Source organism: Phalacrocorax carbo, chromosome 7, assembly GCF_963921805.1.
Source record: "Phalacrocorax carbo chromosome 7, bPhaCar2.1, whole genome shotgun sequence".
Taxonomy (NCBI): Eukaryota; Metazoa; Chordata; class Aves; order Suliformes; family Phalacrocoracidae; genus Phalacrocorax; species Phalacrocorax carbo.
Genome location: NC_087519.1, coordinates 32,024,683 through 32,039,599, shown reverse-complemented (window position 1 = coordinate 32,039,599; position 14,917 = coordinate 32,024,683). Strand labels below are relative to the sequence as shown.

The 14,917-nt window shown below is 37.5% G+C and overlaps 1 protein-coding gene across 4 annotated transcripts in view; it reads right to left on the bottom strand.

Moving 5' to 3' along the window:
- The window catches only part of CLSTN2 (calsyntenin 2), a 449,932-nt gene that overhangs the window by 196,719 nt on the left and 238,296 nt on the right, over window positions 1–14,917 (bottom strand). Inside the window, exon 1 of one of the 4 annotated variants that reach the window (XM_064457345.1) lies at window positions 13,421–13,487. The exons of the other annotated variants lie outside the window; for them this stretch is intronic. Coding sequence (XP_064313415.1) covers window positions 13,421–13,466 — 46 coding nt within the window. The 5' untranslated portion in view covers window positions 13,467–13,487. Of the gene's footprint in view, window positions 1–13,420; window positions 13,488–14,917 lie in introns of those variants that run through there. 4 annotated transcript variants of the gene reach the window in all.

Sequence of the window (14,917 nt, the reverse complement as noted above, 5' to 3'; positions counted from 1 at the left end):
GGTGACAGAGCAGGGGAACAGGCTGCCCAGGGAGGTTGTGGAGTCTCCTTCCCTGGAGACATTCAAAACCCACCTGGGTGTGTTCCTGTGCCCCCTGCTCTGGGTGCCCCTGCTCAAGCAGGGGGGCTGGACAAGATGATCTCCAGAGGTCCCTTCCAACCCCTATCATTCTGTGATTCTGTGTGATTCTGTGAAAGGCTAATCTAGATATTCTGAGTGATGTGACTGTTATATACTCTTATTATAATACGAAGTACAAAAAAATCTTGTCTACCTTTCTTCAGCACATGTAGGATCTCAACAAGCTTTGCTAATAAGAAATATTTGCATTTCATGATGTGAATACATTGGGAAATAAAGCTTGTATTTCACCTACATCTGGAATAGTCAGCTGTAGGCTAAGGACTGAAAGGGAGCAAGACAGCTGCTCTAGCTGAAATGCAGCCCAAATTGAAGCAGTAGACCAGGATACTGCACCTTGTGAAAAATGCACTCAAACAAAAATGCTTAGGATTAATGTCTTATCCAGTAGATATCTCTCTGTCTTTAGCACACTTCCTAATACCATTATGGATTACTGGATCAGAACCATTTGACTTTCAGAGACAATTGTTCTTTCCTTAGAGATTGTTCAAGCACAATAAATAAAACTGCGCTCTGCGGAAGGTGATGATCAAGAAACTAAAGGAGGAAAACTTCTGATTTGCAATGTTTCTCATTTCCTGGATTTCAGCTAAAGCATATGAAAACATAGGTAGGACTGAATGGTGCAGTAATTCAGGGTGGGGGAAGGCAGGCACAGGGAGTGAGTTGTGTTATTGGAAACATTATCTATGCCTCATAATACCCTAAAGCTCAAAAATGTCACCACACAGTAAGAAAATCACATTTCCCCCCCTGCTTTTGTCGTTGGGGAATTCCTCCTTCTCATTAATTACACTAGCAATCTATTTCTAATGGTATCTTAATCTTCCTCAAAGCTATTTCACCCCTTTTAGGGACAGCACCAAAATATTCAGGTAACTGTGCCCACATTCTGGTCTTGTCAATGAGCCTCAGAAGACCATGTTTCTCATTCTGAGAAGCCAATCTGGGTTAAGGACTGCAGATACACTTTTCCACAAGATTAGCCTATGCCGCAACAAAAGTTTAATTTCCCATGTTTCTTAAGGTACAGAGAAGAGAAGCTCGTGGAAGATAAGCAGAAAAAAAAAATGGGTTTAGGCTAACCTAAAACCTTACATTTATCTTCATATACACTCTCCATCTGTCTTTGAAGAAATCAACATTAGCTTCAGTACTTTTACTCTTCTGCCACTGAGCCACAAGTTATTATAGCAACCCAATTTCCAGCTAGGTCCACAAAATGCCATGGACTGTGCTTCTAGAATGAAAACTCTATGAGGGGGTTGAGGTGGAAGACAAAGCAATTTTTATTTTGTGTTAACATGTTTCTTCATTTTGAAGGCCTATTTAGAGATTCCATCCAACTTAAAGTACACTATGCTGTACAGAAATACAACTGGAAATGTCCCTAATCAAATTCTCAGCACTAGGCCATCTGCCTTGTTGATAATGCCTTTAAAATATAACTCATGCCACAATCAAAATTATTTCATTTAGGGTAAAGGGGTTTATTTTTCTTCAAGACACTGGCTCACACAGCTCAGCAAGGTTTAATTTCTCTCAGTCATCTTTTTAAGTTAAAACACAAGTTTGTAAAATGTGCCTTCCGATCAGTGCCTTAGATTACTCATATTATTAGAGTTACTGCCGGAAACAAGATTCTTGGCATTCAAGTTATAACTTGTTTAGGAAATTGATATTGGCATTTTCTGCATCATTTGCTTTTTCTCCAGTGAATTACTTTCCTGTCTTTGATTCTCCTAAAGAAATTTCAAGCTTATGGGAGAATAAAACTAATTAAAAAAACTGGCAAATTTAACTTCAGGCAGAGCCTGAGCTTCCTCTTAGAATTAACATACCTATTGATCTGTTAAAATAATAAACTGGAAGTTGCAGTCTATCACAGAAAAATAGTACCGTGTTTGAGGTCATACAATAATTTATCCTTTAAGGGTGAGCATAATTTTCCTTATGCCTATAGGTTAACCTGAGAGTTTTCCGAGATAGGATCTAATTCCTGTTTATTCTTATCCAACCTATGAAATACACACAGAAACAAAAAGTCATATGAAAACTAGTTTTCTTCTTTAAACAGACAGAAGCCCTGTAATATTACAGAGATGACAAAAAGTGTTTAGTCTTTTCAGGGACTTATTTTAAACTATCTGGTGACAGGCGCTTTTTTGTTGTTGTTGACCATGTTAGCTAACAGAGTTTATTTTAAGTCCTCTTTCCCAGTCTTTTCCTGACTGCAGGTGCTACTATTACACAAGTCAGGAAGAAAAGGTCTGCTTTAGATTTTCAATATCAAAGACAAAACAAATCAATTTTAATTTCTCAAGAGATGAAACTGCTGATGCAGAAGGTCATTAAATACTATCTGCTCTTCAGTGGCACTGGAGCCCAGAATAAAGGCTCTTACAAAACAGCAATCACTGAGATTGAGAAGATGAAGAGAAGGGAATAGTTTATGTTGAGGAAGGGGCACTGTAGGTATTAACAAAAGGCACCTCCTCTTTGTTTTTTAATCACATATGACTGAATATCCATGGATAGGCAGGTGCTACCCCCAGGGATGGCATTTCTTCAATTATATAGGAATTTATGATTAAAAACTCCAAACCAGAATTAATCTTTGCTGTCAGCTGTCCTCCACGATCATCACTTCAGCAAAATTTTAATTCTGAATAAAAAAATAAAACTGATATTTTTGTTTCAACTGGAAACAAGGAAGGTACTGCATAGGCAAAATCACAGAAACAATGTTAAACAGAAGAGCATGGAATACGATATTGGCATCTGAGATTGGCATCTGAGATTTAGGTCCAACATTGAAGCACAATCTGCAAACCACAAACCACATATAGCTATTTACACATTAATTCTTTCTGGAATCCTTTGGAAAGCTTTATCAGCATAGCTGCCACTCCTGCAGCCTCCTTGGATTCTTCATAACACCCTTGAACTTTCATTGTCCTGATCAAAACAGCTTGTGTGAATAGATTATATATTTATCTTAATTTGGAGTCAGAAAGACCTACAAATACTAGTTTGGTTTACCTTCCCTTCTTTGTCCTCTACTTATTCACTTTTATCCTTTATTTGCCTTTTGTTTAGCAAGTGTCAGGTTTATGCAGACAAGACCATCTTTCACAACACTGCTCTGAGCCTGTGACCGATGAGGCAGTCAAGAGCGTTGACCTAAACAGTTCAACATTAGTTCAAGTTTGTCAGGTCACAAAATGTCTGATAGGACTGTGAGCTGAGGCCATGTTTCTCCAGCAGTAGTACTTTAGTAAAAGTCTTGAGAGAAAGAAAGAAAAAAGGATGGATTTTTTTCTCTTTTTAAGTTGTTTTCTTTCCCCCTTGCCTGCATTTGTCTTGTTTTCTCATAAAAGAAGTAGGCTTGATGCCAGTAATAGCTCTAGTCCTTCTCAAATAACTGTCTCTATTAACTCTCCCTCGCCCAACCATACCCACAAGGAACAGTGGTTACCATCTCAAAATGTATCAAGCCAGCTGTTGTTACAAACTGTTACTCCTTCTTTCCTGGTATCTTCAGAATTAATTTAAAATATCTGCAATCATTTACTAGCCTTGGGATTAGACTGGCCAAAAGCCTGTATGCTTGAAACTGCAAACCACACAGAGCTGGTTGGTGTCATAAGTAGGCTACCTGCAACTCTCTTCATCTGTCATTTGTATTTGTATTCAGTATTTCTGCCTTCAAAACAATGCTGTTTCTCTAAGACAGCACTATGTAAACTAACTTTCAACATCTACACACTTAAACCAGATAACCTAGTTTATTTTCCTAAACTCACTCTATTCCACAGCTTTAAACTGGAAGTGGATACTCCATTTTCTCCTAATATCCATAGTCATCTCAAATAAATGCTTTAGCTGGCTCATTAGTCATTACACATATTCACTTCCAAAAAAGTGCATGGAAATCAGTGTGTAAATGCCTTGGAAGTGAATGAACCGATTCTCAGATGTGGAACTAATAATAAGAGTGTTACCCACACTGCAGTTGTTAACACTGCTGTAATTAGGATTCTAACAATCAGAGTTAATATCTAAATTTCAATAGTTGCCTTTTTACAGTTATGGTAATTAGGAGACCATTATAATTTAAGCAGTACCATGTGCTTTCAGTGAATAATTATTTTTTGAAGTTGTCTTGCTTTCAGTATGTTACACTGAATGTTGGAAAGTAGCCTTTCTAAAGCAATTTGTATACTATCAACCTTATGCAATATTTTAAGCCTTTTAAAATGCAAAGAAGAATTGTCTCATGTCCAGTACTTAAAGCATATTTCTGACAAGGCATCCTACATGATTTCTTATTTTTCTTGAATGAGTAGGACAGCAGATTGGTACTTGCATGCCTGGCCTTCCACCTGACAATATATTCGTTAAAGACAAAAATTAAACTAACTGTACAAGTTCTGTAGGTCATCTTCTACATACAACATCCCTCTTTTGTAAAATGTAGGACTAGATGTAGGACGGTGTGAAACCATAGCCTGTCTAGACTCCTCTGAATGACAGCTCTGCCTTTTAGCATAATGACTGGTTCCTTCAGTTTGGTTTCACCTGCAAACCACATGCAAGTGCACTTGTTGACCTCCACTAGATTATTGCTATGGATGTTAAGAGGACAGGTCCCAGGAGAGACACTGGCATTACTCCACTTGTTACTTTACAAAGACAGAAAAGGATGAATCGGCCACTGTGCTCTGAGCCTGGCCATGCCCTCCTATTTGTCCATCCGTCCAGACTGCAGCACACTAACTGGGATACAAAAGTATTGTGAGAAGCAGTGCTGAACACCTTGCTAAAGTCAAGGTAAATGATACCCACTGTTCTCCTCTTGTCCACAAATCATTTTACCATAGAAGTTAATCAGGTTGGTGAGGCACAATTTACTCTTGACAAACACATGCTGACTGTTCCCAATCACCTCTTCTCCTTCAAGTGCTCAGAAATATCATTCCAACAGGACTCAACCTATGATTCCCTTGGGACAGAGGTTATGCTGAGTTACCTTCTGTTACCTTCAGACATTAGTGACACAGGCACTTAGACCACACCTGGACTAGGAGATCATGGAATATTATATAGCTGAATATGGCCTGTCCACCACTGAAATCAGATTCAGAACTCACACAGGCTGAAGTGCGACCCCGATTTTGCTATAACTTTTCAGCTGTGAGTGCTCAAGCTATTTATAAACTACTGAAAGCTGCAACTGCATTAAGTGACAGGACATCTCTATTACATGCTAGAGTTAAATATTTTTGTTAGCCATTAAATGATAAAACTTTGATGTTTCTAACTATGCTTCAATCAATGTGACAAATATCCAAATTTTATATTTACTGTGTTATGATAGATAAAGTCATTTTGAATGGCTAAAAGCAAGATGCAAATCTGTCATCGAAGACAATTAGGAAACATTTCTCTTTTTCTAACTACATATGCGTATTTTGCATAAAAGTCACATAAAGATGAACTGTCATTCTACAATATCAATATCCATCAAATGACAGCATCTTCCATCATCAATTGTTTGGTATAGTGGAAATAGAGTCCCTGTAATACAATGCTTTCACAGGAAAAATGACTCCCATTTTGGAAATAAATGTCTCAGCTTCACCTCAACGTTTATTTCCTATGAATGCCAAGGGGATGCTAAGACATTCATCTAGCAGTAGGAGGACATTATCCCATTGCAATGTTCTATTCTGACATTCTCTCTTAAATCATCCAGCACCTATTATCAACATCCCTGATCTAATTTCCAGAATCTTTACATCCACAGTTTGAAGATATGCTTCCATGGATGTAACACTGACTTCTAAATAGCACACGGGAGGATTCCGAGATGAGAAAAACAGCTATACTTTCTGCATTGTTTTGGGAAAAAAGACATGCTGAAATGCAAAGATTCACCTGGGCTCCAATAGGCACTAAGTACACTGGGATGAATCCTGGAAGATACTCACAATATGGAGCCTTTTAGAGAACATGTTACCTTGAAAATGACTGCTTTCCTGTTTCACAGCCTTCTGTATTTATCCACTGTCAAATGTGCAAGGTAAAATCAGTCACACTTTTATTTTTTAACGTTTGATTCAAATAAGGGCCAACATCAAATTCTGGTTTGGTAAATTTGCTTTTTGAAGGCTGATAATTGTACCTACTTTAAGTTCATATACATTAAAATACCAGGTATTTATTTTAGTGCTGCAGAGTTATTTCAACTCAGAAAACCATTCTGTGAACTCATAATAGTGCTCCTATCTGCAGAGATATGAGCAAGAATACAAGTCTTTTGTAGCATCAAGCATTTAGCTGAATGTTTTCCTCTGATATAAAATACAGCTAAGTACAAAATATTGAAAGCATGTGCAGTGTGTACAATAACATCACCCATTTCATCTGCAAAAAAGGCCACTGACCTTCCCTTTCATATCTGTCACTTTCAGATTTTGAGAATTTGGCCTAAACATTCTTCTAACCCCATCTATTCACACTGTCTCCAGGTTCAGGCTCAAATTGATAAAATTGAAAAAAAAATAATAATTTTTATTCCACCACATACCAGAAAGATATGATACAACTCTTTTAGGGAAGTAAGTAAATTCTTTTCTAGGGTTTATTATCAAATAGTAATAGAAATAGTTAAAAGTGAATGGATTTTGTCACACAAAGGAGATGGCAATGTGTACCTAACTGGAAAACAATCTAAGCATGCACTGCCTTGTTTTTTTTCTTGTCACAGAAGTTGTACAAATTTATTCATTAAGAACGCGGAAATAGTAAACACAAATTAGGACCACGACTAAGATACTAGTGAAAGGAAGACTGGTCCTGCTTTATGTTTGAAGCTTCCTTAGTTGAAAAATGTGGCTGTTAAAACCTTCTGTGACAGAACTACATCCCCAGTCACATCATCATCATTAAGGTTTAACTAATATTCTGAACAGTTTATACATAACTGGAGTTTCAGCTTCAAGATGCTTTCAATCATTTAATTTCAAATCATTTCATAAATTTGGAATACAGTCAACCTGGAATTAATTTCCAATTAAAAATAAAATAATGTGAGTTTCATATTCAGACAAGACGGGGGGGAAAAAAACAGAAAAGAGGAAAAACAGAATAAAACCAGGAAACACAGTGCCATTGAAAACAAAAATAAAGATTTCCACCTGACCTAAAAATATTTGAAACATATGCATTCCATTTGTGTCCATGTGGAAATATCTTCAGTTCTACAGAATCAGCTTTAAAGTTAGTATAAAACTTGAACTCATTCCTAGGGATGCCAGTTCTTCAGTATAACATGCCAAATGTGCATGCAGGAAAATATTTATATCCCTCTTTCTGCACTTGGCAGGGTGAGGGGAGTCCTCAAAAACTATAGCTTGGCAAAATTAAAAAAAGCTTCATCCAAAGTTTTGATGATGTCAAAAAGGGAAAAAAAAAATCCTAAAAGCAAGAAGATGCACTGATGCATAAAATGCCAACATCAAACTGATTTTCCAAGTGCTAAAAGACAAGCAAGCTGGACAGAAGAGGCCACATCTTTTGCTCCATGGATTGAAATATGCAGCATCTATGCCAGTAGAAAATCATTAAAAGATACTTACATTTTAAAAACCACTCTTCTATATAAACCTCCTTTTATAAGCTTTATGCAAGACAGTTATAAACTATTACTTTTTTCCCCAAGATTTTTATTGGGTTTATACATAAACTCAACGCTTACAGTACTAATACTCATTTCAACATTTTTACCAATACTTGACACACAAATAAGACTATGCTTGAAGACATCTAGAGAGATACTATACAGAATTTTTAAAACATCCCACTGATATGTTTGATATGTTTTTCTACCCGTCCATATGGATAGAAAAAAATTCAGTTCTCTTGTACTGTAGAAGTCAGATATGTCCTTAATATTTGCTTATTTTACCTCATATATTAACAGGATCTACTTTACTAGCTATTTTGGCAACAGCCACAACTACTGTAAATTCATATGCATTATTGCATGCATTTCATGCTATATCAGGGAACAGATAACACATTTTTAAAAGGAATAAAAAAATTCAAGCTCACATACCTTTGTTTTTTTCAGATTTAATTCTGACCTGTAACTAAGTTTTAGAATTTAAAAGAATAAAACTAAGATGCAGGAGGATGCAATAAATAAATACTACTTAGGATGATATGATGCTTTAACCTTGGGCATCTTTCGTATTATCTTAGACTACGCAGCAAAGTATTTCTAAGAGATCATTAGGGACTATGTCAGCATCATGCTACATTTCACTGAAATGCAGCCACCTCTGGGATAAACACAAACATCTATTTAACAGCACATACTCTCCAAAGTAGTTAAAAGAAATTTCCAAAATCGCAGTGACATGGTAGGCAAACCAAGCTTAATTGGCCTACCATCCACATCCTTGCAAGGTCCAGCACTTATTAACTGCAGAAGTCTGAATTTTATTTGTTTTCATATGACAGATTCCTATGACAGCAAAAACTAACAAAGAAATGAGGTTCTATTGTTGTTTCATCATAAACATGTGGACACAAACACTTCTGACACTAGAAAGGATTGAAACCCACTGATTACATAACACTGTCAGTATATTCAGATTCAGTTATTCCCAGTGAATATATAGTTTTCCTTCTGAAACTTGCCCCAGGACATCAAAACAGAATGCATCAATAAACATCCATATCAGATACTTGAAGCATATACAGGGGTACACATAAATGTAAAGGAATGTGCAGAAAGAGTGGGGTTGGAAATATGTACTTTATGATCACCCGTATTGTTTATCCCTTACCCTAAAACCAAGCAAAAACCCCAGAGGTGACATACGTAACCACATTCCCCTGCACAACAGTAGGAAGCAGCAAGCACCCAATTCAAGGCATACCACCATTTTAAGCATTTGTATAAAATTTCATTTGTAATTCAATGAATGTAAATTGTTCCAAAGATGATTCATAAATGTTTCCTCCTAATTTTCAAATGCTGCACAGCAGTACTATGAATTATACGAGTAATTTTGTACTATAGCTCAAGAAAAGAAGACAATGTGTTTGTGGAATTCTGTTCAGATCAATAAGACTTGCATAACAACTAAACCCATAAAGACATAAAAAGCCTTCAGGGAACTTATTTTTACTATTAAGGAACTACTTTTGCACCTAATTTAAACATACAATACTCAAACAATTACATTTCTGAGACTCTTGTAAAATATATAACAAGGCAATTAACATTTGTAACAGCTCTCGCAAGTAGGAAATTAAGCATTGGTTACCCATTCTTTGGAAAATAACTTAAAGTGTTTGAGTAAGATATAATTTGCCCATACGCTTCTATTTATTTTTCACTGAAGTATTTTCTGAAGAAGTCTAGGAGCATCTTCATTTTCATGTCCAACATTTACTGTCTGTGAGATTAATAATAAAGCATTAAAATCAATAAGATTAAACATTTATAGATAAATAATACCTCTTACTCTGTCCTGATACTAGCACTGTACTTTTAACAGAGAACTACATTAAAAGGGGAGGGTTGCAAATAAAATAATAATCTCAATTGTGCAGTTATGAATTCCATTAGGACTCCATAAAACACAGTTATAAACACCAGAAATGAACCTAAAACTCCATTCTGAGTTAACCTTCCTATTTTTCAAGGTGAGTTTTTCTTCAAGTACTGCCAGGGTTAATTTACAGAACAGGATACAGAGAAAGATATCCACTACCTAAAGTGAAAAAGCATTTGCTGCCACACCTGTTGTGCTCAAATCCTCTGCAACTCCAGAGGCTACAATCATGATTACAGTTTGTTGCACATTACAAAAATAAAATTGCCAGTAAGTATGTTTTAAAACTTGGCAACTTGCTATATTTTGTTGCTTTTCTTTTTCCCTCTTCACGAAGATTCTGCTTTTTATTCTTCCCCACCTCAAATTATGTATTTGCTTATACAAATCTAAATATCTGTTATACCAATCTAAATATGTTTTCCTTGTACTTCCATTTAACCTCACACTTCACTCAGTCACTTCTTGCTATAGTTTTTGCTGCTTCTGAACAGTTCCTCCCATTCTTCTCTCATTCAAATATTCTGTCCACCCTGACACCCAGCTAATCACAGAGAAGCAAAGCATATCACCTGCTACCCAAAGCAAAGCATCTGTCTTTTTTGCTTCTTATTCACTTGATAAGCCAGATGCTGTGATGCTTGCACATACTAAGGTTTCTTAGAGAAAGCCTTTGGGCTTAATTTTTAATATGTAGCCCTCTCTAAGTACTAGTAAAGCTTGCTAAACATCTCTAATTGCCAACTGACAAAATGCAAATATTTTCTTCTTATTTTCCTTCACCAACCTTACTGCCATGACTGGGGAGAGGGAAGCCTGCTACTGGTGTCTGGGTTCTTCTCCAAGTCCTCTTCCAGCACATTTCACAGGTTCCACCAAAGATGGGATTTTTTGCAGGTAACAGCAGAGCGAAGCCAAGGTGATTTCTGCCCCGTTAATTCTTGCTGGCAGAAGTTTCTAAAGCACACTGTTGATTTTAACCAGAGAAAACATATGCCACAGGCAGACTGAAGCATTGCTTAGGTAAGCTTCCTTAGCCCATGCCAGACTTCAGAGGTATCAGGTTCCCAGTCATAAAAGAAGGGGTGAGTCTGACTAGGGGGATGGTGAGTGTTTGGGGATACAGAACATCTCGGGCAACAGTCACTAACTACCCTTTCCTCTGCAGTAGGCACAACAACATGCCCAACTGCCCCATATTCCTGACACTTGGCTCCTTCTGTTTACTTGGAAGAAGGAATCTCTCTCCGCATCAGAAAGGCTGCAAAATTCAATTTTGTGAAATCCTTCAAGGATCCTGGGATGGCTGTAACTACAGTCACACTACATCTTGGGGCGGGGGGGGGAATTTAAAAAAAAAAAAAAAAAAAAATCAATGAGCTGCTATTGTGGTACTGCTCATCTACAGACTCTAAAGGGAAACACTGCACTGGATACACTCAATTTACGATGTAAATTTTTCTGTTCAACACCACGGACTACAAAACTCCTAGTGCTCAAAAAAAACCTATAAGCAGTTGTCAGATTATTCGGAGTATGTAGCAAAGCATGTCTTTTATATTGATCCTGCATAAGCCTCAACACAAATAACAGGACATTTCAGCAAAAATCTCAGTAAAAACAAGATTGAAACAAATAGTCAAAATGAATGTCGAAGTGTGGAGTAGCAAGAGCTTGCTCTTCTGAAGTTTTCAGTTTTCATTACTGAAGTACAGTGATAAGAAATACGTAAGACAGAAATGTCAGATGTAGTCACATAAACCAAGAACCACAAGCTGTAAGTCTGGGAATGTAGGGTGGTCAACTACAGCAACAAATACTGCAGTTAGCAATGGAGAAAAGTCCTTGACTGCAAAGATAATCATCAACTTTCTGTCTGCTTCCTTCATTTTAATAGATATCAAATGCTGGTATTTACTCATGCTTATCACTGGAGGTGGTTATGGGTATTGAGAAAAAAAAGAAACAGTAAAACACATCCAAGTGTTCAGACTGTGAAATATATTTGCCCAAACTTTGGTTAAATGTTGATCAAAGAATGCTAAAGCTTATTGTTCTATATACACATTTGCCAGCTTTGAACTTGGCTGGTGAAAGAAAACACAAACAAGGTCACAGTCTAGCAATGTTGTCCATGAAGTTCTTCGCAAACAATTGCGGCGTCCCACGAAGCCCGCACATACATTCATTATAAGTACAAGAATTATCACAAAGCACTCCAGAGTACCTTCTCATTTAGTGCAAGGTAATTATTTCAACATTAATATTGTTACATATTATTTGCATCACAAAAGCACATAAATTAAGGCCATGTGAAACTATGACAATTTCTTTAAGTAAGTATAAAAGCCAACTATTCCAGCATTTATAACAGGCTTCTGGTTCAACATCCCAGCGTGGAAACTCCAGTCACTTAGCACCTTACATAGCACGCCTATGCTTCTGTTGTTGCTTAAATCAATGTACTAAATGGATTGCAAATTACATTAAAAAATTTATGACCATTTTGAACAGTTCTCCCTCCTCCTCCAATTAAAGATGAAAGCATTTAAAATCTACCACACAGCTCTTCTCCTTAAAGTATATTCATCCATAACCTAGGGCTGGCAAGATGAAGAAAAGCTTGCAGAAAGTACAAAGTTATGACACATTTTCCTTTGAAGCAATTCAAAGTTTCTGATATAGCACTTCATCCATTTTAATAACAGCTTTAGGAAATCGAAGAAAAAGTAAGTAAAAAACAAAAAACCCTGTGAAAGTTTTAAAATTAAACTTTTTCATAACCTACAAAACATTACTCTGATACAGCTCTGTTGTTTTATTCCAAGAACCACTTCTTCCCCCCTTTTCAACAACCCAAATAAACAAAAATAAGGATTATTTATTAAGAAAAAAAACAAAACCAAAAAACCAAAACTGACACACATGAAATTACTGAGGAAACACCAACACAAAAAAAATACATCCTCCACACTTTTATCCTTTGATTCCCTCTGTACTTAACATATTGCCACTACTTTCTTATCATCTAAGGAAAATAGCTTTCTCTTGTCCTTAAAATGACCATGTAATAATTATGTTCAATTAAAGCTCCCTAACACACAATAGTAGTTTTTCTCACACATTTTTAGTAGTGCTAAGATAATGTAGTAGATCTGATTTTCTCCTGTATTTTAATAGGGAAACAATCTAGTAAGACAGCAAATTAGAAGGCATGTTCAGGGGAAGCACTGAGAACAAACATCCATCCTGAGCTTTACCTTCACACAAAGCTAACGCAGCTCAGGCTCTTCAGCTGAAGTCGCCCCACATAGAGGCATGGGTTGCACAGCAGCTGACTTGCTTCTTGCTCCCCAGCCCAGCCTCCCCTGCGTACTCACAGCCTAGCTGAACAGGAGCATCTGCCAGCACAAGCATTAAGCATGAAATGCTCCACTCCAGGTCACTACACGGTGCCGCAGTGCCCAGAGAGGATGCCTTGCCTCCCACTCACAAATGGAGCCAGTGAGCCCCTGGGGTGCTGCAAGGTAGCCAGCACTCACCCTCCACTCAGCATCCTGGGGCTGCTCCTCCCCACTCCCCCAAGTCTTCTCCTACATCCCCCACATTAGGAAGAAAAGTGTACAAAGTACACAAGGACTCACCCAGGTTCAAACAATGCTGAGAGCAGCTACTCCAATGTGAGGGCATGGAGACTCCCTACGCTGCCCAGTGCCCCAGCCAGCACACCTGGCATCATTAGGACACAACAGTCCAACCCTGAAGGAGGAGGAGCCCTTGTCTGTTGGAAATACCCAGCTGATGCTGTCTTATTGACACCTGGTACTGCTGAGTCCAAAATCTTCTCCAGAACAAACAGGTTTTCTGGCACATTTATTTCACCAAAAACATGTATGAATACTGGAATACTTAAGAGCAGCCAGTCCCCAAAGACAGGCGAGATGAAATATTAAGAAAGCCTTACTTTACAGTCACTTTAATTAGCATAAGTGCTCTGTTTGCTTCATTTGCTACCCTAATACTTAACAGCAAAGCTACAGCTTTGCTACAGCTACCAGTGATGGTTCTTCAGACAACAAAGGAAAACCTCATTGTCATTTCCAAGTGGGCAAGGAGTTAATTATTGTTTATTTCCAAAATTAATAGGAACTAAGAATTCAGCATGCACATTTTGCAATATCCATTATGTTTGATAGCATGAAATGGGAGGCTACAACTATCCTACAAGAAGTGCAACCGCTCTAGGCTGTGCACAAGGTAAGCAATGCAGTATGTGCCCCAAATTCTTCAGCTCTGCCAGCAGCATGCTGACACTGAAGGCCAGTCCCCACAACCAGCCTGCAGGGAGCACTCTGGGATGCACCAGCTTCTGAAAAGACCACAGGTGCTGAGATGGGAATATAAGTTAGACTCTTCTACTGACTTCTGTTTCTGCCCAGACAAACCAAGGGTCCCATTAGCTTGGAAAGTTAATCAGAACTGAGGACACACATCAAGCCCTCTGGAAACAAAGCTGTGAATTTCAACCTATTTTGCTACATGGATAGTTTGTGAATGTTGAGATTCTCCAACTCTTAAGTCAGAGTTTATAGATTGTTACAAATACTTAACAGCTACCTGGAGGGACTAAATAAATTTCGTACTCATCAAATATCCATGTGTCGCATATCTTTGGTTTACTCTGAAAAGAGCCAAATATACTTTACTGCTTCCAGAAGGGATATACACTGGATTTTTAAATTTATTTTTATTTTAAGAACTGCAACAAGCAAATGCTAATGATTTTATTCAGGCTTCTTGGAAAAGAAGCCCCAATATTCTAAATATTCTTCATGTTTTTAATACTTTTAACTTCTTACCACTCAGCAAAATTTGTTGGGTGAGAGGGAAAACACAAAGTGATCACAGCTGGAATGCATTTTACATTGTCACAGCAACACTTTGCTAAATGCAACTGAAACAGGTGAGCAGTTGGGTGCTGCTAAGGGAGGTTGGATGGCTGGCCTGCCACGGTAGTGTTATTGCTATATAAGTGATCATAAGGGTAATTCTTTTTTTCATTTATTCTTCTAGGGTGCTTGCCCTTTTGCACAGAGACTAGTGCTATTTTGTTACTGGTGCTTTTGGCACAGAACACATTC